At 54.4% G+C, this 22,545-nt stretch overlaps 7 protein-coding genes across 7 annotated transcripts; 4 read left to right on the top strand and 3 right to left on the bottom strand.

Moving 5' to 3' along the window:
* Window positions 1-1,668: 1,668 nt before the first annotated feature.
* C8Q71DRAFT_852118 (phosphoglycerate mutase-like protein) lies at window positions 1,669-3,487 on the top strand (the record flags this gene model as incomplete). Its single annotated transcript, XM_047926797.1, has 6 exons — window positions 1,669-1,738; window positions 1,799-1,923; window positions 1,983-2,255; window positions 2,315-2,422; window positions 2,479-2,893; window positions 2,952-3,487. 6 exons carry the CDS (start codon window positions 1,669-1,671, stop codon window positions 3,485-3,487), a joined length of 1,527 nt encoding a protein of 508 aa, XP_047784402.1.
* Window positions 3,488-3,662: 175 nt separating this feature from the next.
* Window positions 3,663-7,898, bottom strand: C8Q71DRAFT_852119 (DNA replication factor C large subunit; the record flags this gene model as incomplete). Its single annotated transcript, XM_047926798.1, has 21 exons — window positions 3,663-3,839; window positions 3,888-3,999; window positions 4,049-4,200; window positions 4,260-4,422; window positions 4,471-4,590; window positions 4,645-4,781; window positions 4,835-4,991; window positions 5,047-5,184; window positions 5,242-5,289; window positions 5,340-5,425; window positions 5,480-5,605; window positions 5,662-5,715; window positions 5,768-5,954; window positions 6,009-6,404; window positions 6,457-6,627; window positions 6,681-7,201; window positions 7,258-7,282; window positions 7,346-7,366; window positions 7,417-7,435; window positions 7,483-7,528; window positions 7,770-7,898. 21 exons carry the CDS (start codon window positions 7,896-7,898, stop codon window positions 3,663-3,665), a joined length of 2,985 nt encoding a protein of 994 aa, XP_047784403.1.
* Window positions 7,899-8,358: 460 nt separating this feature from the next.
* Window positions 8,359-10,518, top strand: C8Q71DRAFT_852120 (uncharacterized protein; the record flags this gene model as incomplete). Its single annotated transcript, XM_047926799.1, has 5 exons — window positions 8,359-8,384; window positions 8,435-8,842; window positions 8,895-9,151; window positions 9,202-10,177; window positions 10,239-10,518. The coding sequence occupies 5 exons, from the start codon at window positions 8,359-8,361 to the stop codon at window positions 10,516-10,518; spliced, it is 1,947 nt and encodes a 648-aa protein (XP_047784404.1).
* Window positions 10,519-11,502: 984 nt separating this feature from the next.
* On the top strand, window positions 11,503-15,809 carry C8Q71DRAFT_729158 (uncharacterized protein). The gene is made up of 4 exons (XM_047922011.1): window positions 11,503-11,968; window positions 12,039-12,088; window positions 12,389-15,117; window positions 15,168-15,809. The coding sequence occupies exons 1-4, from the start codon at window positions 11,826-11,828 to the stop codon at window positions 15,642-15,644; spliced, it is 3,399 nt and encodes a 1,132-aa protein (XP_047784405.1). The 5' UTR covers window positions 11,503-11,825; the 3' UTR covers window positions 15,645-15,809.
* Window positions 15,810-15,932: 123 nt separating this feature from the next.
* On the bottom strand, window positions 15,933-17,558 carry C8Q71DRAFT_902781 (uncharacterized protein; the record flags this gene model as incomplete). Its single annotated transcript, XM_047928805.1, has 1 exon — window positions 15,933-17,558. The coding sequence occupies exon 1, from the start codon at window positions 17,085-17,087 to the stop codon at window positions 15,933-15,935; it is 1,155 nt and encodes a 384-aa protein (XP_047784406.1). The 5' UTR covers window positions 17,088-17,558.
* Window positions 17,559-17,681: 123 nt separating this feature from the next.
* Window positions 17,682-18,970, top strand: C8Q71DRAFT_6191 (uncharacterized protein). Its single transcript, XM_047919628.1, has 6 exons — window positions 17,682-17,816; window positions 17,911-17,993; window positions 18,068-18,237; window positions 18,285-18,459; window positions 18,515-18,590; window positions 18,646-18,970. The coding sequence occupies exons 1-6, from the start codon at window positions 17,711-17,713 to the stop codon at window positions 18,840-18,842; spliced, it is 807 nt and encodes a 268-aa protein (XP_047784407.1). The 5' UTR covers window positions 17,682-17,710; the 3' UTR covers window positions 18,843-18,970.
* A 403-nt stretch (window positions 18,971-19,373) lies between these two features.
* On the bottom strand, window positions 19,374-22,166 carry C8Q71DRAFT_696588 (GMC oxidoreductase; the record flags this gene model as incomplete). Its single annotated transcript, XM_047919926.1, has 18 exons — window positions 19,374-19,484; window positions 19,544-19,608; window positions 19,660-19,692; window positions 19,746-19,938; window positions 19,992-20,056; window positions 20,111-20,346; window positions 20,399-20,477; window positions 20,527-20,669; window positions 20,726-20,898; window positions 20,955-21,023; window positions 21,163-21,207; window positions 21,257-21,315; window positions 21,459-21,545; window positions 21,593-21,666; window positions 21,717-21,822; window positions 21,880-21,979; window positions 22,043-22,050; window positions 22,103-22,166. 18 exons carry the CDS (start codon window positions 22,164-22,166, stop codon window positions 19,374-19,376), a joined length of 1,710 nt encoding a protein of 569 aa, XP_047784408.1.
* Between the last annotated feature and the right edge of the window lie 379 nt (window positions 22,167-22,545).

Consider the following 22,545-nt stretch of genomic DNA (forward strand, 5'->3'; position numbering starts at 1 on the left):
TGGACGAGCAGACTGTCACAGACAGACCTACCAGTGATGTTGAACGCTACGCAAACGAGATGAATAGTCGCGGTGTCACCTAGGACTCGTCAGAAATCCGGGCGAGACAAGAGTGGTATGAGTGTCGCCGCGCACAAAGGTTCCAAATATACGCAACCCGCGAGCTCCTCATCACGATGGATCTGATTCTGAACAGCCACTAGTACGGATGTGATTATAGGAGGCGATACCGCGGACCACCGTGCTTGATGGCTCGGTAGGGCCGGGTGCTGCCACCGCCCAAGCAGCCGCCGCGGCCGCGCCCAAAGTCCAACTTCAACACTCACTCAGAGGCTTGCTGATGCACCATCGACATTTTGAGCGCCGTCATCCGACCACCCCGCCGTCCATCTATCCAACCTCTTCACGCCCCCTATGATGTGACCAGCGTTGGGCGGCGACTGCCCCGTCGCAATCGGGTTCCATCGACGGTGCGTTGGTCGTGCGAGGTATTGGAATAATTGACGGTGAAGTTCGTGGGCGCCGTGAGCTGCGTGGGTGCTGGAGGGCGGCGGATGCTGGCGGGCGACTCTGAGTGACGGGCATGGCAGCTGCGATGAGGGACGACCAGCGGCGCGCGCAATGCGCATGCGGCGGGATCAGGGCGGGACGGGCGAGAGAGAGAGAGACTCGGAGAAAGTGCGCTACCTGCGTCCGCGTGCCCGAGGTCCATTATTCCCAAGGACCTCTTGGGAATCTTTGGTGGCGATGGCAAGCTTAAGGCGGTATGTACCCTTGAAATTTGAAGGTATGTAGCTTGATCATGGCGGTAGCCGACTCGTGGACGCGGCGAGTCGGCGAGCGGTAGTACGTGTTTTTGCGTTGGACGCTGCTGAGAGGGCAGGCCACGTTGCATGTTGCTGGCTGGGGGAGGAGGACCAGTACCGTTCCACTCACTCTGTACCAGTCTGGGTGAATAGTACATGGACTCCATCCGGTGGCTCAGAATCAGTCCTGTTCATCGTTGGTTTCGATTTGGTTTCGATTTGGTTTCGATCGCGAAGGTCCGAGGCGACGGAGGTACCTGGAGGTACGCAGTCTGAGTACATGCGGCTCCGGTGGTAGATCTGACAATGAGATACACTCTCGCCTGTCGTAGGTTCACTTATGATGTATATGGCATTGTATGCGAGGTCTTGGCGAGGTCAGTGCTGGAGCACGCGGAGGAGATGGTAGTGACGATTTGGTGATGTGTAGTCAAGCGAACGTTCACTCTGTTGCGTTTACTTACATTACAGTAACAGTGGCCGTGAAAGCGTACAGAGGGAGTCAGACCATCACCGAATAACATAGGACGTGGTAGCATTTGCGCACCAATACTGACAAAGTGAACCCATCCCAAGCTTCCGAGGTATGTAGCACACAGCGACCGCTCCGCCGATCGAGCGGGGCACAGGTTTGGCCGGTCTTGGCATGACGTCCTCCGATGAAGCCCAGCTTGCCTCCGCCTGCTCGCGTATAAATGCAGCGCGACGGTAGTCACAGCGAGGCGGACGACCTCCGAACACGCACAACCCTTGTGCAGCGATGAAGGTACAGTTAGGTATGTCTGTAGTCCTCGCGGTGCTTTCCCCTGCGGTTGCACAGCTACATCGGGGCGAATGGCAAGTGCACGCGCGTTCTCACTTCATGAGAGAGGTGCACCCATCGCCTCGTCCACGACAAGTGATCTCGAATGACACTTTCGATGTCCTGCAACGTAAGTGTCACGGTCTACGTTCGAATTTTCGGGCATGTCTGACTGAATGGCATTCTGCAGACTTGTCTGGCAACTCGCCATACTTCAACTCGCCCGGAGTAGGCCTCACTGCAGCACTCCCAGATGGGTGTTCTGTGACGCGTGCAACATACCTCGTCCGGCATGCAGATATCTATGGCAATGATGTTCGTAATCGCGTGTTCAAGTTCCACGATGTCAACCATAGCCTGAAATGCTTCCGCAGTACGAATACGAACACATAATTGCACCGTTTCTCTACAAGCTAGGGAACTTCTCCGACAAACAGGCATTCTCCGGGAACTCGTTCTTATCCTTCCTTAGCAACTGGACGAGTCCCATCGACGATCCCGATGCTGAGATTGAGAAAGTCACGGATACCGGCAAGCAGGATGCCGCCGCTTTGGGCGCGGTCTTCGCCCAAAGGTACCAGGATATCTTGGGGATCAATGACGAGGATTCATTCAAGGTATGGACGGCAGCAGCGACGCGAGACCAGGTTTGTACCACAAGAGTCAGTTCATTCGCGTCTTGGCTGACTCGGACGTCTTCATATAGGAGACGTCCAAGGCATTCGTGCAAGGATTCAACGCATCAATGGACAATGTTACCCTCGTGATCGTGGATCAAGGCGAGAGCCAGTTTGCTAACACTTTGACTCCCCATGTGCGTCGTCGATCTTCTGACTCGCGTCTCGGCATCTAACCCCTCTTGCTCCACAGCAATCTTGCGACACCTTCGATTCTGGAGTAGGCTCGGACGAAGAGATGACCTTCATCAACACCTACGCGCCTTCCATCGCAGCGCGGCTCAACGGGCTCGTCGACTCATCGTTCAACTGGACTGCGAGCGACGTCTTCGCCGCCCAGTCGCTCTGCGGCTACGACACCGTCATCCGGAACATGACCGTCTCCGGATTCTGCAACCTCTTCAGCGAGAGCGAGTGGCTCAACTACGAGTACGCGAATGACCTGATGTACCACCGCTCCCTCGGGTATGGCAACGAGCTTGCGCCCGTGCTGGGCATGCCCTGGGTCTCTGCGTCTGCCCGCCTGCTCTCAGGTAGCGCGAACACTTCGGCTCCAAACTCGAGCGCAGGCAACCAACAGCTGTTCATCAGTTTCGCGCACCGTGAAGGTCGGTGTGTTTCATGTACCGCATTTCTATGTGCTGGACTGACGTTGAAGATTAACAGAGCCGCCCTTCATGGTCACCGCTCTCGGACTGTTCAACACATCGAACGCGAGCATGCCGACCGACTCCGTTAACTACGACCGCGCGTGGCGCACCTCCGAGATCCTGCCCTTCCTCGCGAACGTCGGGATCGAGCGCCTCTCGTGCAACGCAAGCGCGACTGGGAACAGTAGCGACACCGACTTTGTCCGGGTGCTGGTCAACGCCGCGCAGATACCCCTGCCAGGCTGTACAGACGGGCCGGAGGACTCGTGCTCCTTGAAAGGGTTCGTGTCGTTCGTGCAGGACAGAGAAGCGCTGTACGGTGATTTCGTTGGCGCGTGCGGCGGGTCAGGCAAAATGACGAACGCGACGAACACGCTCGGGTTCTACGAGGGTACCCTCCCTGCGAACGGGGCAGCAATACAGACTGTTGCAGTATCGCTCAACGGCTCCTTGTCAGTGTCTGTCAAGGACAGTGGGGCAACCTTGACATCGAACGTCGCGGGCCTGGTGTCGGTGGGCATTGGTGCCCTCGTCGCTGGAGTTCTATTCTAAGACATGAAGAACTGGGACTAATACTTTGCGGACAGCCTAGGACTCGGATTAACTTCTATGGGCTCATGGAGCACAATACCTACGGATGTTCCAGCTGAAGACGATCCTTATACCAATAGCGAGATATTGAACAAGCCTACAATACTATATACACTGGATCAAGAACGAATACATCCTACTTCTTGGCCTTCGCCTTTCCCTTCGCCGTTCCCTTTGCTGTTCCCTTCGTCGTTCCCTTCGCCGTTGCCGACTTCGCTGCAGCTTTCTTGGGTGCCTTGATGAGCTTGTCCTTTGAGACGTCGTCGTCCGATGCGTCTTCAACTTCGTCAGCCGCATCCTCCACTTCGTCGACCTGGGTCATGTCTCAGCGCGTATTCCACCGGTGATATGGATGGCTTACATCGAGGGCCTCTTCTAGATCGGGAATGGGTCCCGCTGCCGCGAGCTGCCTGGGCGCCTTGCCCATGTCTGCGGCCTTGTGGAAGGGGATTGGATGATCTCTCGCGTTGTACCTATGTCGAGTGAGTCCAGCGGTCACATAGACTCGCCGTAGACACGTACTTTCTGGTGAAGGACGTCTTGGTGGCTGTTGATATCTTCTTCAGCACGAAATCATCCTTATTCTGGTCAACTCCGAGCTCCACGATCGTATCCCAATCCTCTCGAGAGATGAAGTAGTCGTCCATCCGCTCAATCACTTCGTCGACTGCACTCTGCAGAGATACGATTGACCATCAGTCTCGCACCTCGTATGTGCCCATCTGATACGCACTGCACCCTCGTCCACCAGAGGTTTCACGATGTACGGGAACATCGCCGGGATGTAAGACTGCCGGATCTCCGCCTTGTCTCCGGAGACGTGCAATCGCATGCGGGCCTGAACTTCGGTCAGCTGTCGCGTAAGCTTGTTCTGCTTCGAGTTTTGCCCAAGCCATCTGCGACGGTTCTGAGCAATGCGTTTGAGCGTGACAGAATGAACTTACTGTGGGAATGACATAGCATTCGGCCCTCCGTATGCTACGCCCATACCGTAGAGGAAAGACGCTGGGCGTACGGTCGAGCAGACAGCGTGTAATGGCATCAGAGACCAGTGTTGCTCCGGCCTGTAGTGATGGGGGTGAGAGAGATCCGGATGACCATCTCGGTGGCCTGCTTACCCGTGTATCAGTGAGTCGACCAGATCGCCGTCTGATATGGACGCAGCAGCCTTGTCCAAGAGTTCCAGCTGCTTCAGAGCCTTCTCCGGTCCATCCAGGTTCTTCACTCTTGCCGGCTGGGTCTTCAAGTAGTTTTCCTGCATTGATGTGAGTATGTTTTGACTATCCGCGACATTGTAGTCGTGCTGACCTGGATGAACAGAGGAACAAATGAGTGATCATGGAAGTAGAGCTCCATCTTGTCATTCAGAGTTTCTCTTGAAGTTGAAGAGAACATATACGGTCCGAGCATCTTCTGGATGATGTTGAACGGCGTCATGATCGCATACTTCTCATTCATCTTGACGCTGTCAGCAGAGATTATCATGAGTGTCAGGCGGAAAAAAGTGGCAATTCACTCACAGTGCCTTCCCTTCGTCAAAGTCCATGGTATCTGCCTGCAACCTCCACGTCGAGAGCATGTTCAAGACCTGCCGAATGTCCGACTGTGCACCCTCGATGAGCTGGTCGATAACGTTAGCTGGGATCTTCATCTTCTCCCTAGGACGATCCATAAGTCATACATCGTGCACAATGTATCAGGGTATGTTCACGTACTTGAAAGCAATGGACAGTATCCTAGAGCGGACGGATGCGACCTCTGGCCTGAATCCACAGTCAAAAGAGATGTTTTGCAAATAGATGACGAGACTGACTTTCTGAAGGTCAGATTGTAGGCAACGGTCGCCAAAGGCTTCAATTTTGGAGCGCCCCTGTCGTTCGCGATGCAGATGATCGGAATCTACACATCCATGGCTCGTCAGTTCGCTGTAACGGATGCACTTTGCTTGTGTACCTTCGCCTTCCTGATCAAAGCAGCCAGGGCACCAACGCCTCCTCGGTCACCAGCAGACATACCGTCCACTTCGTCCATGATAAGACAGGACTTCTCGGTGATAGTAACGCCAGCTGCATTTGTCGTCTGTGATCAAGCGTATGAGCATACCAACATAGCGTCAATACGTCCTAAAGCCTTACCTGTCCACCCCCCATCCATCCGTCTAGTGACGTGTTGGCAATGTTCGTGCTGTTCTGTACGTCTTGTCTTAGTCCCATTGTCCTCATGAGAAGAGCACCAACAGACCTCTACGAGCTTCTTACTCCGCGCGTCACTTGCATTCAACTCAATGGGAGTGAATCCCTCAAGTTTGGCACACAAGTGGGCACTCGTAGTCTTACCGATGCCCGGCGAGCCTGTGATCAGTACTGCCCGAAAGACGTTCATGCCATCCTTGCCCGGTTTCTTGAAACCAGACTTCAGACTTGACGACCTGGATGCATGAATGGTGATTAACTTCAGGACGTCGCAAAGAGCAGTGACCTACCAGTCATGTAGCCAGCGTTGCAGCTTCTCGACCTGGCCCTTGTTGCCGCATACCTCCTTCAACGTTTGAGGAGCATACCGGTCTGTCCAGAGCTTGTTCTCCGCGGCGGTCTTGGACGTGCTGCCACTAGCCGCGCTCGCCTTCGCAGCCTTCTTCTCCCGCTTCTCCATCTCTGCCGCGGCAGTCCGGATGGCTTCCCTATCCTTCTCGAGCTTCTTCTTTGTCTTGTCGTCTAAGCTGCTCATGTCGGGCACCCGAGTAGCAATCAAGTTGAGGAAGCCGTCCTCATCGAGCGTCTTCAGGTTATTCTTCTTGATTGCAGCGAGTTTGCTGGGCCCTGCATCTGATCCGACTACAACATAGGAAGTCTTCGACGAAGGCTGACCCGTTATTCGACTGAGACATCGTCAAGTCATCACGTATAATACAAGATCAGCATGCGACGTACCCGCCATTACGCTTCGCAAGCTCGACGGCCTCATCTCGCGAAAGGCTTGTTAGCTCGCCAGTGAACACAAATGACAAGCCCGCCAGACAATCCGGCGCTGCTGGGGTCGGTAAGGGCTTCGAGCCCGGGGCCATAGGGCCGGCGGCTTTGGCGGCTTTGGCTGCCGCCCAGCTGCAGATGTGATATGTAGAAGTAGCCACAAAGAGCAGGTAAATTAGACGCACTTGAACTTAGGCTTTGGCTTATCCTCGTCGGCGTCCACGGTCTCTTCCTTAGCAGCCGCTTTACCTTTGGTGCCCGTCGCTTTCTCGGCTGGAGCTTTGGCTGACGCGCCCTTCTTCGCGGGGACGGCCTTCTTCGAGGGCGCCTTCTGCGGGGCCGCTTTACTCTTGGCCTTGCCTTTCTTCGGTAGGTCTTCGTCCTCATTGTCTTGGTAATCATCATGCACCTCCTCTTCGGAGCTTGATGCAATGAAGTCGTCGTCTTGCTTTCGCTTCTTGGCGGGGGTACTGGTTCGGCGTGGAGCTGGCTCTTTGGCTTTTGGCGTAGGCTTCGACGCTGAGGTGCTGGAGCTCGCCGCCTTCGAAGAGGATGCAGCCACAGCAGCCTTCTTCTTCGGCGGGGAGGCCTTCTCGGCTTCCTCGTCCTCTTCATCGCTCGATACTATGAGTGTTTTCTTGCGTTTGAGAGTAGGAGCTGGGCTGGGTGTGTCGTCCTCATCCATTACCCGCTCGCTCTTCGGCTGCTGAGCAATCCGGGTATATCTGAGCATAGGAGATCTACAACTGCTAGCCGACTCACAGTTGACCGGGGCGTGGCCTTAGGACTAGAAGGTGAAGGATCATCAGCAAGTGAGGCTGCGTCGCTGGATACGACGGATACGACGTACTGGAAATGTTTGCTGCCTGACCTACGCACATTCAGACGGCGCGGCCACAATGGAATGTCTCTAGCACTCACTCGACATGATCTTCATCACCTATCAAAAAGTGAGGTGTTGACTCAACCTCAACGCAGAGCACGTACTCATGATCTCAATGACATCGGGCTTGGTAGAGCCGCTGGGTTTGAGCTGCGCACCACTCGTTAGTCAGGGCCAGACATGCAAAAGACCAGAGGTCATAATCAACAGCCTAGATTCGTTGCATTGCGCATGTCGCATAACGCACGCATACGCCAAGCACGTCTATCCTCCTCCTCACTGCACGCTGCCCCGACGACCGCGTGCATGGGTCCATGTAGCAGGGCAATGTCCAGTGCGATGACAGCCTCCCGCTATGCAAAAGGTAGTTTATAAATGGAAGAACACTCACAGAGCCATTCGAGCGTTGCGTGGACATCGAACTACCAGCCGACTTGCTGCCTCCTCCGCCACCAGCAAAGAACCCTCGGATGTCCTTTCCCTGCGACTTCGCAGAGGGCTTTATCTTCGTCCCCGCCATTCCTATCCAAGATATGTGGCGTGTTCAGCAAAAGAGGTAAAAAGAGGCAAAGAGTAACCGGATGCAGGGCGAGGAGGTGGTCGATGCACGGCGGCAGACTCACTGGACGCGAAGGAACGCGCCTCCGTGGGTGACGCGACACGTTCCGTCACGCGTCTGTAACGCGTTGTTACTATTGAGCGCCTTTCCCATCAGATACCCGATTATGGACTTTGTATGGACTCAATCAATGAATTGTTACTTCGTTATTTCTGAGTTCGAACACCTATTGTACTGTGTCGATATACTACTGATTCGGCTTGAAAGTCCGACAATGGTCTTCGCGACGGCCACCTTTCCGGGGATCCATTACGAATTCAGTCACTGCTGCCATTACTTACCCCTCACCGCTCCGTCCTCAGGCATCATAACTCCTTTACAACACTCACATCCCCTCAATACACCCGTCTTGTCGCTGCTGATGTCCGGAAAGCTTCCAAGTGCGAGGTATGGATGCGTATCCACATTCATTGAACATTCACCCACTCGCAGACCAGGTTCAAGGCGGTGTACGACAGCTTACCTTCAGACGCACAACAAAGCCTAATCGAGAAACAACTAATACCTCTGCTCAATCATGTCGACCGGACGCACTGGAAGAAAGTACTAGCCCAGGCGACAGAGCTCCAGGCCATGCATGCGGATCTCCCGGTGCTCGATCTTAGGGCGAAGCGGCTGGAAGTCAACGCCTTGTTGGACGAGCTACATCGAGATTCCAAGCGATCCTTCGTGAAGGAGCGATCTATGAAGAAGGAGCTCATCAGCGAGGCGGTGGATAGCTTGACAAATTGGCTGAGTGATATTTGGAGAGTGGTCTATGAGCATAACGTGGACTTCATGCACGCGCATAAGTGCCTCTTGTTCATCGCGGGGACAATAGACCATATGCTCAGTGGGCGTAGTAGGTGCGTATGTGGCGCACATGTTTGATTCCCAATAAGTTGACTCTCTGGGCAGCTGCAAGTGTGCATTCACCAACCTGTTTGTGAACGTCGCGCTCAAAGATAGGGACGGAAAATGCATCAAGTCCTGGGACATCTGCGGTGTTCAGAACATCGAAGAGGTTCTCTACTTCATATGGCGAGAGCTCCTCTTGAGCATGTTGGCTACAGGCACGAAGAGGGACATACGAGATATCCCCGACATACTTGAGGAGATCGACGATGTCTCCGGCTGGACAGCAGTGGAGCGTATCATTTATGGTGGGAAGAAATGTGAGCGAAGCCCAGATATGTGTCCGCAACCAGCTCAAATGTTAGTCTAGGTCCACATGACGTCGATGAAGAAGACGAGGAGGAGGAAGACTTCTTCGATGATGAGATCGACGAAGAGGAGGAGGACTACGCAGAGTCGGATTTCATCGACGATGTGCCAAGTGGACCTCACCCTGCGCGACACTGGTCATACCGGATAAGCAGTGTCGTGCCAGCGCTCCGCGACCACATACAAGCATATCTGACAGATGTGTTCAAACGAAGACCATCACTCCAGCTCTACCGCACGCTCCTCGCGATATCTGGCGACCAAGAAGTAGCCCATAAAGAACTCTGCGGCTACCTGTCAAGCGTCGCCACAAGCTCATCCGACACCTTCGCTGCTGCACTCGACATCTGGGCGTACGAATGCTTCTCTGGCGAGATCGCGACCTCACTGACGACTCACTCGCACCTGCTGCGCCCGCGCGACGCGGGTGCGCTTCAGCACGCGGTGACCATCATGGCGCAGAAGGCGGCGTATAAGCACCGTGCGGTCCAGATTATGGAGAAGGAGATGCTTGACACCACACGCGCACTGCGAAACACGCTCCTGATCTCGTTCGCACACCTCGACGCGCCCGCGCATCGTGCGGAGGTGCAGGCAATCCTGAAGATGCGCCCAGGCGCCGCGGGCAGGCAGGATCGCATTGAGGCGTGGGTCGACGCGATCTCCACCCCTGGGACAAACGCGCCGAACCCGATGGCGTTCGCAGCGATGATGATGGGGCTACCGCTCGTACCTGGGATGGACCCTTTAGAGGACGCGGATCCGCTGGGGTACCTCGACTTGGACCCAAATGATCCGGATTTGGAAGATCTCAGGGAAGAGTTCAGACCGAGGCTGAGGCAGCGCTTCGAGGGTTGGGTGGAGACCGCGCCGCTGATCTTAGGAGGGCCGGTGCAGCTGCTCAAGGTCTGCAAGGATATCATGGAGATGATGCCGTTCATCCGCGCGAACGACATCGTGGATGAGATGGTAGGCCGGTAAGTTGGTTCAATCATTCTGCATGTATCATCGCGGCTGATAATTTGTGTGCTCTGTCAGATTGGCGGACAAGCCTAGCAAGCACCATGTCTGTGATGCACTCGATGGGCTTATGCAGTTCGTCAAAGTGCAGCGGAAGAAGGCCCACGGCATGCGGGCAGCAGCGAAGCACAAAGAACCCAGAACCGAGGCGAATGCTGCACCCGTAGCGGGACCTTCAACCGCCGTGCCGCCCATTCCTACGCCTGTAGCACCGTCGCTTCCTTCTCCCGGTTCGATCGATGTGGTGGCAAACGTGTTCTCAGGGCCGCGATTCGGCGGCATGGAGGACGTTGATTGATCGCCTACTTGCTGGTCCCCGGTGATGCTACCCCGCGCCCTAACATTATCTTATTAATTCTTGTAGCTCTAGGACTTTCTGCTGCCGCTCGTTCGCATTTCCTCGCCTCGTCAGTATCGTACGCAATGCATCAGATTTTCGCTAGAACGTCTTGCTTTGTGCCTGTCAACGGAACGTGGCGACTGCCATATTCGTCGTCCCTTCGTCGCTTCCGAAGATGGACCCACAAGCACCAACAAAGTTGACGTTGGACCATATAAGTAAGTGGTGGATCCTGGTCAGCGTTGTGGACGTACGTCGATCCTGTCAGGCACATTCAAGTTTGGGTAGATTAGAGAGGCTTTTGCAATACAGCGCCGATCCTTTAGTACGTGGGTTGCGCAGACCCTTGCTCGTCGGACCGTGATCTATCTCTGCAGGAATGTTGTCACTGTCTGCAAGGAAGGCAGATGGTTCGTTCAAGAACATTTAGCTACAGGCTCCTCGAAGGTAGTCTTCGTAATCGAGCGATCAATTTGCCTTCCTTCGGGTCTAAGAGTTGTGGTGACTCATCGTGCGCATCACCAGCACTGGTGACGAAGCAGACGTTTATCCTAACGAGTGTTGTGTGAGGTGCTCAGGCTGACATTGACAATACTGCTCCTACGTCTCTGTCTGTCTCATGCATGATCACATATTGCCATGTCGCAGTGAGACGTGCTAGCTGTGCGCGGCGTTGGACCACCCATGTCTCGTGAATGCCCACTCCGCATTGACCAATTGACCACTCCCGAAATCAATCGAGTACGAGCCCAGGCTGTAATGCAGTGGCCGGCAGGCCTCCTCATGTTTTCGCGTCGAGTGTCCACAGATCGTCGGGGATGATGCAAGGGCTTTGAGAGTTCTGTCTTGCCACATCAGGGTTTCTGCGAATTTGATGCTGCCATCCCGGGCGAGATAAGTGGTACTTGGGCGCGAGTAATAGGATAGACCACTCTGTTCCCTGCCTCGTGCATCGTCGAAGGCGACCACCTGGAATCAGCTTGCGGACTCGTGCTTCTCGCTTCTCTGGCGCGTGAAATCATCTACGAAATAGGCTTCCGACTCGCCCGCATGGATAGAAGGCTGTCTCAAAAGAATACAAGGGCAAGCGCGGCCTTGACAGCGACAAGAACGACCTTGACGTCTGCCTGCCGGCTCGGGTTCATAGCACGCGGTCTCTCGCCCTCATCGACGGATATGAGCGCAGGAAGGCGAGCGAGGGGCAGAGAGCCGGATCGAAGGGCACAGCTGGCGGCTGGCTGGCGGTAATCAGCCTCGAGGCAGCCATGAACCGTGCACCTTCCATACACGGCCATCCACCTCGTTGTGGGCAGGGGCGATGTTCCTGTCACTGCAGACCCGCCGCCACGTTGGAAACGCGAGTACAAGGATTCACCTCTGAAAGCATACTCTCTTATCCACGAGCCGAGTGCGTCTTTCCCTGCGATCCTCTCTTCCTCCCCTATCGCCCAGTCTGAGCCGACCCACGTTATGTCTAGTCAATCACCGCAGCGCAACAGAAAGCCGATGATGCTTCCGGGCACACAGGGTATGTCGCGTCTTTTCGAATACCTTCCTTGCGCGCCGTCACCTCCCACGTTGAAGGTCTAGCTTGGTTGCGTTGTTTATTGTTGTTCCGGTGTTCGGTGTTCGCGGCGGCGAGGCTAGCTCGGCTGGTAATTGTCACTGTCGTTGCTCTTTTCTGCTACGAAGATCCGTGATGGACTCTTTTTACGTCTTATAGGCTAGCGGACGGGTCATTGACTGGGCGGACATGGCCTTTCACGTTTCTGACACCACCGTAAAATTGATCCCGCGAACGCTCATTTGAATCCGTGATCATTTTTAGGTCCGATTCAGGGGATCGTGCCTCGGGAGTCGACTCCCTCTCCTTCCTTTCGCGAGAGGCAGCGTGCGACGAAGGCCCATTCATTGCCGATCGTTCCATCCCTGAACCAGTTGCAGGAACGGCAGTCCGTATATCCCCAAGCCCAGCAACCGAGCCCGACGACTTCTACCGGCTCTCATCCGTCTCGCAGGTCGCCGCCACCTTCACGAATCTCACCTGTCGCTGCGAAGATGTCGGTGGCGGCACATGCACGTGAGCATACGCCAGAGGGTGCGCCTTCTCCGCCTCTGCAGTCGCATGCTCCGCAGGTGTTGCCTCCTCACCTCATCCCTCTTCCGCCTCCCGGTCCCTCGCACAGCCAGAGTCTTCCAGCCGTTCCGCAAGTCGCCCAGAACCCTCACCATCCCCGGCCCATCAACCGCGTCCCACCACCGAACTTCCTCTCGCAGTTTGGCAACGACACATGGCAGATGACCCCCGAGTTGATAGCTGAGATCGAGAGAGCAGATCTGCAGCAGGCTGCTGGTCAGTCAGGGTTCGCGTACGCTGGAGGAGCAGCCTCGAGCAACCTGAGCCTTGTGCAACCCGCCAAGGATCCCGCCGTTGAGCGCGTGCGCGCAAGTGATCGCTCCAGCCCGAAGGACCAGGACGCTATCACCGCGAAGCGCCAGTCGCGCGACAAGGATAGCATGAACGCGCGCGACAGCCCGAAGACGCGGGATCGCTCGCAGACGGTGTCGTCGATATCTTCAATGGAGGGCCACGCTGCGGTCGCTCGGACGCCCGAGTACCGCGGATCGCCCCAATTCCAGGCGCCGATGGTCTCTCCTGGCGAACGCACCGCGGTCTATACGCAGTACGTCCCGGAGGGCTACCGTGACCAAGGGGGCAATACACAGGTCCAGGGTCCCACGCCCCCGACTCGGAAGCCAGTGCCTGCTGTGGGCACAGCCGAGGCTGCTCCGACGCGCTTAACACCACCTGCCACCTCCAAGCTTGTCTCGAGCCACACTCCGCCCTTGCAGACCATGACCTCACGTCCATCGGAACGATCGTTACCCTTGCAGGAGGAGCCGGAGGAGGAGGTAACACACTATGTCGATCGTGAGCCAGAGTATGAGGATCTCCATCGAGGCTCACCCACCCCGTCGTCAGACCTGTACCCAGAGGGACGCTACGAGCCTCGTCGCGAGCATGCACGACATCCCAGCCGCGGAAGTGACGATGAAGAGGATGATGTGACGTTGAACGACGAGGACGACGATCATCAGCAAATGCAGGGCAAGGATGGCGAGGATTCGGGGTCGGGGTCGGGTTTCACCCCTCGCTCGCCGACTGTGCCTTTGCCAGATCGTTCCCGGGATGCCCCCTACACCAGCCCCACCTCGCAGTACGGCTCGACGACCGCTCAGTACAGCTCGACGCCCGCGCAGTATCAGGCAAACACGAATGCGGATTATCAGAAGACGATTCGCGCCAAGCACCGGTCTGGGCCGACTGACCAACTGGGTATGCGAAGCTTCGACCCGACAATGTTCGAAGGCACGGTGAACAGTCTTAGAAGCAACGACAGAGGCTCGCCTGCGGGCGGCCAGCGCCAGTCTTCTCGCCCGCCTCAACCCCCGCCTCAGCCTCAGCCTCAGCAGCAGCCTACGGCACAGGCTCAACAGACTCAAGTGCGCCTGGATTCGTCAAGGGTACAAGCAGATGCCGCCCAACACGCCGCGCTGGGGCACTTGACGGAACACCAATTGGCTCAGGCTGGTATATACCCTCCTCGTTTCCCTCATCCTGACGAACTGCAGAGCTTGCTGGAGGACCCGACGTCATCATACATCCACAGCTTCCTCCGGACCCCAGGTGCTCGCCCGAATGCTCCTATCCCCCCGACGCCACAGTCGAATACCGCTGCGCCATCGCCGTCGCCTCTGCTCTCGGCAATGCATAGCGACGCCGAACCGCGTCAAATTGGCTCGCCATACCCGTACCCGTTCACGCACATCCGCCGTTCTACCATGCCTGCAATGCAGCAGGCTCCGTCCTCCACGCCCGACATGAACAACCTCGACTACGTCCGCGAGCAGATGGCCCTGCAGATGCAGATCTACGCACTGAACAACGGCTACCAGCAAGCATCTGACGCTTCGACGTTCTCTCCGCCTGCCACTCCATTCCCTGGCCCAGGCTACAACCCGTTGGCCTTCGTACCTCTTATGGGTATGCAAGGCCTTGGGCAGGCAGGCGCGCGGGCGTCCGTGATGAGCATGCGTTCGAGCCCAAGTCACGAGCCGGTGAGCTTGCCGCCTCCTCCGGCGATGCGCGGCCGGGGTTTGCGCAGACGCGACCAAGCTCCGAGCCTGCGTGCACCCCAGCCTGGCGCCCGGCCTGTGCGGCGAGTGAAGCCCCCGCCCCGTGTTGAGAGTACCCAGCCCCGCGAGACGAGCCCGGAGTTGTCGTCAGATGGCTCGGGCGAGGAGACGGCGGGTGAGGAGAAGTTCGTGGATCACTACATCGGCGAGGCTAGTGCACAATCGACCACGAGCGCTACGCCTTGGACCAACGGGAACGGTATCGAACACGTCGAGGACGAGGAGGGGGAGTGGGTGGATGAGGAAGAGGAGGGAGAGGAGGAGGACCTACTCGAGTTGGAGTACCACCCAACCTATGTGAGCAGTGTGCAAAGGCGGCGGCGCAGATGGGAGACGCGCTGGGATGCGCTCATTCAAGCAGTACGTCAGCTCTTCATTGCTCTAGTTATCAACTGACATGATTCGCACAGTTCCAAGCTCTCGATAGAGAGACGGATGCCACGTTGGTCATGCTCGCCTCCCCGTCGCACTCAACAAAACTACATGCGCTCACGTCGCGCTCGATCCGACGCGACGCGGCGCTGTACAATTCACCCAAGCTCGCTAACATCCGTGCTTCCTTCAACCATCTCGCTAGCCATCGGCGCAACGCACGCTCGCAACGGATGTCGCTCGTCGAGAGGCTCCACCTCTCCGCAGGGTCTGCTGCCTCAGCCGACGGCTCGCCCATAACCGCTGAGTCGCGGGAGGCGGACTTGCGTCGCGCTTTGGAAGCTGCGCTAGGCAGCCTCAGCGAGATGGGAAAGATCTACGAGGGGCGCGAGATGCGCTGGCACGACGAGATGAAGCAGCTTACGGACGACAGGGACCGCGTCGAGCTGCTGCTGAAGCAGGCGCTAGGTCCTCTGATTCCGAACGGAAATGTCAATGGAGATGGACGGTCATGACCGCTAATGAGGCGGAAGAAAAAGGGAGGAAATATGGAAAACCCTGTGAGACTTACACGACTATCACGGAGAATGTACGACAGCATCGCCCGGCTCGATGTAGACTACGCCTTTGTACACGTAGACAGACGTATGAACTTATGGAAATTAACGACTTATATGGTCTTTCAAGTGCATGTTCATATCGTGTTAACACGATTGAGTAACTCATTGAATCAACTCGTCAAATCTTCTCGAATTGATGTCTACGTCCTATGACGAGAACCTTGTACATGAATTCAATCCTTATCAGAGCATACAAGACACAGGCCTTCGGCTTGCGCACACGCCCAAATGACTGCTCGCCTTCATCCACGACTCCTCTTCCAGCTTCGCGCCTTCGAGATGACCCATGATCCTATCGCTCAAGCTCGAGTCCACCGGTGTCTCACACATGAACAAATCCTCCTCGGCACGGGGCATGCTGAAGCGCTTCTTGTGGCCCTTGCTCGGCGGTGCGAGGCCAGCTGCACGCGTGTGGATTGACCCCTCCTTCTTTGCGATCTTCCACGAGCCGCATGCGCCGATGGGTGCGGAATATTGATTCGAGGAGACGCTGTCGTCGAGGTACCGTCGGAAGTCTGCTGCAGTCGCGGTTCGCCAGAAGAGCGCGACGGGGTCTTCTGGAGCGTCGCTGGCAAAGGCAGCAGGGGAGAGTTCAGGTAAGAATGACCAATAGGACTGGGATGTGGATGCGTAAGCCGGGGAAGGTTGGGTGGGCGAGTTGGTCCTGTGACTGGGGTACGCAGTGCGCGCGAGAGACCCTAGCCCGTCGAATGGAGAGCCATCTTCTTTCGTCATGCCTGAGATACCTAGGCCGACCAGCATAGAGGAGTCCGCTGCACCTGCTGACCCAAGTGCAGTGATTGTGTTCTGTCGACGCATCCGAGGCCGCGAGACGGGCGTGCCGACGTAGGACATAGACTCGTCCGACCGGGACTCGTTGTACAAGGAGGGCGTCTCGGCATACGATTTTGGTTGCTCGTCGTATGCGAAGGCGTTGGCGGAGATGACTCCAGGTACAAGAAGGCGCGAAGGAGGAGAGGTCACGTAGGACGTCGATGCTAGGCTAGGCCATTCTTTGTCTTCCTCCAGCATACGAAGCGCATCGAGGGAGACATCTAGCATGCACTCCTTCGCCAGCCGATCGAGCCTGCGGGCGGTTTGGGTCTGATGGCAGGAATCCTGAGGGTGACCGCTCGTGGAGACCGAGCGCATGTGCAGGCGGGGGCTAAGACCGAGGCCGGCGACTGTAAGTGGCGTGTCGACTTTGACGAGCGCGTAGTGGACTGTCTTCCCTGTCGTCGGGTCTACGAGAGGGATGGTGAGCTGGCCTGAGGTGCTAGAGGAAAGCACAACGTAAGAGACAGAGTCGGCGAGACGGCGAGTGACGGTCGATGCCATTGTCGGTGGATCAGCCAGTTAATAGATATAGTAGAAGCTCGATTGATGGAACGAGAGCCGCCCTTGAGGTACTCGAGGAAGATAATCAGGTCAGTGAGTCAAGAATACCAGGCGAGTCTCCTTTCCAACCAGCAAAGGACGTCTTCCAGAGAACTTGATCCGTGCGTGATGAGATGGCGAGTCAGGGCAGGAGTGTGGGTCTGCATTTATATAACCCTCAAGTATGGCTGACTCCATGGCTGACCGCGGCTAGCAATGAACTGGGAGTTTGCGGAGGCTGGCCAATTTGCGGCAGACAGTGTCGGTCACGTTCGTAATGGTCCAGACCTCCGCGGTTTAGCTATCTGGAACAGTTCAGACGGTCAGTGAAGTCGATAGTGACCGCAAAGATTGACAGTAGAACTCGGAGATGGAGACCGACAAGAATTGAGTACTGAATTGCGATCACTGGTCGCAAGGCCGGAAGACCGTAAAGTTCAACGCCACGGTTCAGCGCTCAGCCACCGAACATCAGCCACTTGCCTGGACGCGGTCAGGTGACCATTCAACGCGCTGTGTCACGCAAGTGGTCGCTAGTGACAGTGTCACACCACTCTCGACTTCGTCCTTTCTTCTTCGCAACCATGTCCTCCGCCGCTTCTGCTGGCCCCGCAACCATAGGAAGTTATTTTGCGAACACAGAGAACAAAGGTGTCAAACGCAAGCGGAATGTCGTCGTTGTTGACAAATGTGCGCGTCTTTGACTTCTCTTGACGACTCGGAGTCGCGCGCGACCCAGGGTTTGACAGGACAGCGCGCGCTCACGGGACCACTTTGTGAACAGATGAGTTGGATATCGACTCCGTGGACCCCAACAGTCCTATTGCCCCAGCTGTCGTGGCGGCGATGAAGCAAAGGATTATTGAGGTGTGTTTGACACGTCGACGTCATTCCAGTCCAGACCCTGAGGCAATCTCATTCACTGTGGGGCCACTGTTTAGCTGGAGGAACAGTTGGCTTCGCGACCACCACCGGCTAAACGTGCACGAAAGGTAAATGACTCTGCCGTTATTGCAGAGGCTTCATCCTCTGCAAATGCCTCCGTGGCACCGAGCACCACGAAGGCGGAGGATAAGAAACGCAAACTGCAGTTGAAGAAGATCTTCGATCGGTGAGCCTGGTCAATGTGCCCCTGTGATGATAATAACGTCTTCCTAGCCTGAAGAAGGAGTGTAAAAGCGAGTCTGTGAAATTCCAAGGCACAAGCAAGACCATCAAGTTCGACGAGGTGCTCGAATATGACGAGTTTCAGACGATCTTTGGCGGCAAGGGTACGTTAATCCAGCCGACACCGGAGAACAAGCCCAAGAGCACCGTGACTATCATCGAATTTGTGTGTTGCCTCATGTCGCTACGTGAGCCGTTGCTGACATAGCTCCGCCACTCAGCGCACCACGGCGGCGATCGAGGACTTACTCGGAGACGAACTGAAAGCTTTGAAGGGTAATGCATGGACGCGGGGAGGTACGTTGTCTGTGTCGATATACGTCCTTGGCATGTCATACTCATGCGTCACCAGGTGGCCCGTACTTCTCGAAGTCTATCAAACAGGGCTCCGTGGACGTCGACATCATCCACCTGGATGTTACATACTCGAAGAATGGCATGAAGTGCTCCCTCAAGTTTGAGGTCGAAGAGCGCGGTGGCGGCAACCACTCCTTCGGACCTTCGCATCGGGCCTCCGTCGGCGGCTTGGGTCGCTCGTTCTTGTGGTAGGGTGCTTAAGCACTTATATCTCGACGCTCCATGGGGAGGTTGCATGCATAATCTCGCGTTGCGCTGATTCCTCTTCGCATGTCTTATCGGCAGCGCACTTGCAATTAAGCTTATATCAATTCTTGTAGTGTATGTTATTGACTCAATGTTGTAGATACCATCATGGCCTCCGTTTGCTTTCGGTCGACCCAGCCAGTAGATTTACAGTACTTTCACAGTACTCAGAGCTTGCTCAATTATATCAGTACATAATGAAATGATGATTCTGAGGGTGCAAGTACTGTTATCATTCCAGGATACTATATTGGCTGCTAATCCCTTTGTAACACAATGTACTGTGAATAATGACAACAGGCATGTAGTTGGATCTACTCATGCCAGAAGCACACCTAGACATGCAACTCAAATACTGAAGTCCTGTTTGATGATGTCTGCAGCTAAAGTCTCCATGGGTCAGTATAGGTTGCAAGAAATAACCAGTAGCAGTACCTTCTTCAGCAATGGCATATACAACAGCTGTGGCATTCTGTGTCAAAGTTCATACCAATGGGATATTGAGATCAACATACACTGAGTATGAGTGCCAATAGGCAATGGAACAATAGACATGTCAACCACGCGGACATTTGTAGTGCCATAGACCTGTACAACAGCCATGTAAGCTATGGATTATGAAAAATTATTGCTCAGCTTTCACTCACTTTCAGCTTGGTATCTACCACACCACCAATCTCCTTAGGCATCATTGATACAGTACCGGAACTGTCTGTTATAAAACCATAAACATATAAAATGTCCAACAAGGCTACAAACTCACGCCATATAGTTGCAATATTGCCTTGGATGGCAGCTATTAATATGAGTAGTTAGTACTAGTGAAGCCAATACACATAGAGAACATACCCTTGATCTCATTATCAGATTGGACCTCTGGCCCAGGTCTTATCTCCTTCGACACCAAGTCACAAAAGGGTGCTGTCTGTATGACCTTTCTAGTAAACTTGAAAGCCTCAACAAGTATATTCAGGTCTATAGCACACTCAAAGACACAAGGATCAATGAGTGGTGCTATCTGAGGGTCTGCAGACTGAATATGCTATAAACGCTTTGAGAATGGGCCATGATGAAATCCAGAGATTATTGACTGACAGTATCTCCACTAGAGAATGGATGGCTCAGGCAGATTACAAGAGCAATGTAGGCTTTCTTAGGATCTGCAAACAATGTGGATTTTCAGACCAGGGAAAAATGTTGTCATCACTACTTACTAGGTGCTCCAGGTACAAAAGGTGTCACAATGACCTCAAAGTCTGGAACTTTGCTATTCCCTAGATGATCCATCAGGAGCTCATGCACTTTGGTGTACAAGCCATGTTGCTTGGCATTCTGGACAAATGTCTCTGCAGTGCTGAAAATTGAGGCCTGAGTGCCCTCTGGAAGTGCCTGTGTAGGAATGAAAGTCATCCCAGAGACAACACTAGAGAATTTGCCAGTTGCATTGGGACTATGCAAAGAACCATGATTAGACATCACAACATTTTGAAGGGTTGACTTACTAGACCTCATTCAGCCTTGAATGGAACTCAGGATTGGCCATCAAGTTGAAGCTGAAAATGTCATGTCCTTCCTTCATCTCTGAGATAAATCAGATAATAGGTTAAGAATTGCAATGCTAGGAACTTACCCAACACAATGGATACTGTGACTTTGTCTCTGAGGCTTCCCCCTACAGCTGGGAGGTCCATCTTCACAGGTATTCCAAGAGATCTCAATAATTTGCAGTTGCCTATTCCACTGAGCTCCAAGATTTGTGGGGATTTCACAGCCCTAGAAACACCAATTGATCATGAATCCATGCAATACAATCAGAATGAATGTCTTACCCAGCAGACAAAATGATCTCCTTGTCTACATAAACATTGTGTAGGAGAGAATTGTACACAAACTCAGCACCCATTGCTGTGAGCCTGGTGCCATCAGATGTGAGAAGCTTTGTCACATATGCTCCAGTCAAGACATGGAGATTAGGTCTCTGCAATGCTGGAAGTAGATATGCCTAAATTGTAGGCTATCAGATTATGATCAGTGCAAGCTTATGTTTGATTACTCAACAGTTGTTGCATCAACACGACAACCAGTTTCTGGTTCAATACTTGATGGAGACATCCAGCTCCCACAGGTCTACAGTTGACCTAACATGTAAGCCAACCTACAGCCTGAGTGACTTTGAACATGAACTGGCCTGTCCTGCTATCTGGGAGATCAGACAGGATTTGCATTCAGTCATTTGACTCAGTATCTCTCCATGCAAAGCACATACTGTATCATCAACAGAAGCAATGGGTATTCCATTGGCATTCATGCTCTGTGAGACTTGTGGTGAGAAATTTTGGGATACAAAATGTTGGGCAAACCTGCTGAAATGGCAGCTCAGCTCCAGATGGTGTATGTGCATACCCTACTGGTATCAGACCTACAATAGCATGTCAGTTGGTACATCGTGCACACATCAAGTCCAAGACAGTGAGTTAAGTGTACCAGCCTTCCATGTCGTATCACCGCCATACAACAGGCTACGCCGCTACGGAACAAGTTGAGCTATGCAAGACAACTGACCTAGACCAGATGGTGACCTCTCGATTTTCTTCATATATGTGGCGAGCATTTCCCACTTCCAGCCCGTGTTCCCCAACTTCTCGAATCCTGGGAAGAGATCAGTGCAGAGCACAAGTAAGTGCGAACGGAATCACCGTCAATGTCTTCGCGCTGCGGCGTCGTCCACATGAGAAAGTTCATCGCTGAACTGCCTCCCAAACCCTTGCCCCTGAAGGATACCTTCGATGACGACAATCTTGACGGCCACATCTCACATACCTGCTCCATGAGATGACTTTATCTCCGGAGTGTTTCTGCGGGACAGTCCAGAATGCCCAATCGTACTCCGGTTGCCTCAGCTGTCGCATGAACCCATCGGGTGTCACTGACACATTCCCTATCAGTTCGTATAGGTCGTCGAGTGCATTTAAAAATGACATACGGATTTTAGAGTCCTCAAAATGTGCGTCCCCGGCCTCAAGGACGACAACTGAAACTCGAGGATTTTCTGTCAATCGACTAGCGAGGGTCAGTCCGGCCGTCTACATGACGAGAATCTGCGTGAGTGATGGCTTTTGACAAGGCACTGCCGGCTTCACACTCACACCACCACCTAGTACGCGAAGTCAACTCATAAAAGTAAATGGTGAAGAACGAGATCTTACCAATGACAACAAAATCAAAGTGCTTTCCGGCAACATCGCCGATGGTAGCGAGCCTGTTCTGCATATTATGCGTCAGGATGGGTGCCAATACAACTGTGCACGAAGATGACAAGCTCAGCCAGAGACGTGGTCAGAAGCAAAGGTGCCTCAACGTCTTAAAAGCTGATGTGCAGGGAGACACTCCCATACAGTGGTCGCCGCTCGCTACGCCTCATCAGCCCCTCTGACGCCGACGCCCACAAGGATGCCGCACACAGAAGATAGCGGCAAGCCATAGTCAGACTCGGAAGACCGGGGACAACAACACCCTAAAGCATGGTCATCATGAGCGCGACGCACACGTGTTGGGCAGGGTACTCACTCAATCGTTCGCTCACATCCTTCATGTTGACATCCAGGCGGTACAAATGCTCATGACCGACTCGTCCGTACTTTCTAAGCAT

This window comes from Rhodofomes roseus (assembly GCF_022264815.1).
Source record: "Rhodofomes roseus strain CIRM-BRFM 1785 chromosome Unknown C8Q71scaffold_1, whole genome shotgun sequence".
NCBI classification, from domain to species: domain Eukaryota; kingdom Fungi; phylum Basidiomycota; class Agaricomycetes; order Polyporales; family Fomitopsidaceae; genus Rhodofomes; species Rhodofomes roseus.

Excerpts from the sequence above, each read along its gene's own strand:
- C8Q71DRAFT_729158 (XM_047922011.1), top strand. The coding sequence starts at position 11,826 with ATGAACCGTGCACCTTCCATACACGGCCATCCACCTCGTTGTGGGCAG. Across the intron at positions 12,089-12,388 it reads GATGCTTCCGGGCACACAGG|GTCCGATTCAGGGGATCGTG; the intron begins GTATGTCGCGTC and ends GATCATTTTTAG. Across the intron at positions 15,118-15,167 it reads GGGATGCGCTCATTCAAGCA|TTCCAAGCTCTCGATAGAGA; the intron begins GTACGTCAGCTC and ends TGATTCGCACAG.
- C8Q71DRAFT_6191 (XM_047919628.1), top strand. The coding sequence starts at position 17,711 with ATGTCCTCCGCCGCTTCTGCTGGCCCCGCAACCATAGGAAGTTATTTT. Across the intron at positions 17,817-17,910 it reads TGTCGTCGTTGTTGACAAAT|ATGAGTTGGATATCGACTCC; the intron begins GTGCGCGTCTTT and ends CTTTGTGAACAG. Across the intron at positions 17,994-18,067 it reads TGAAGCAAAGGATTATTGAG|CTGGAGGAACAGTTGGCTTC; the intron begins GTGTGTTTGACA and ends GCCACTGTTTAG.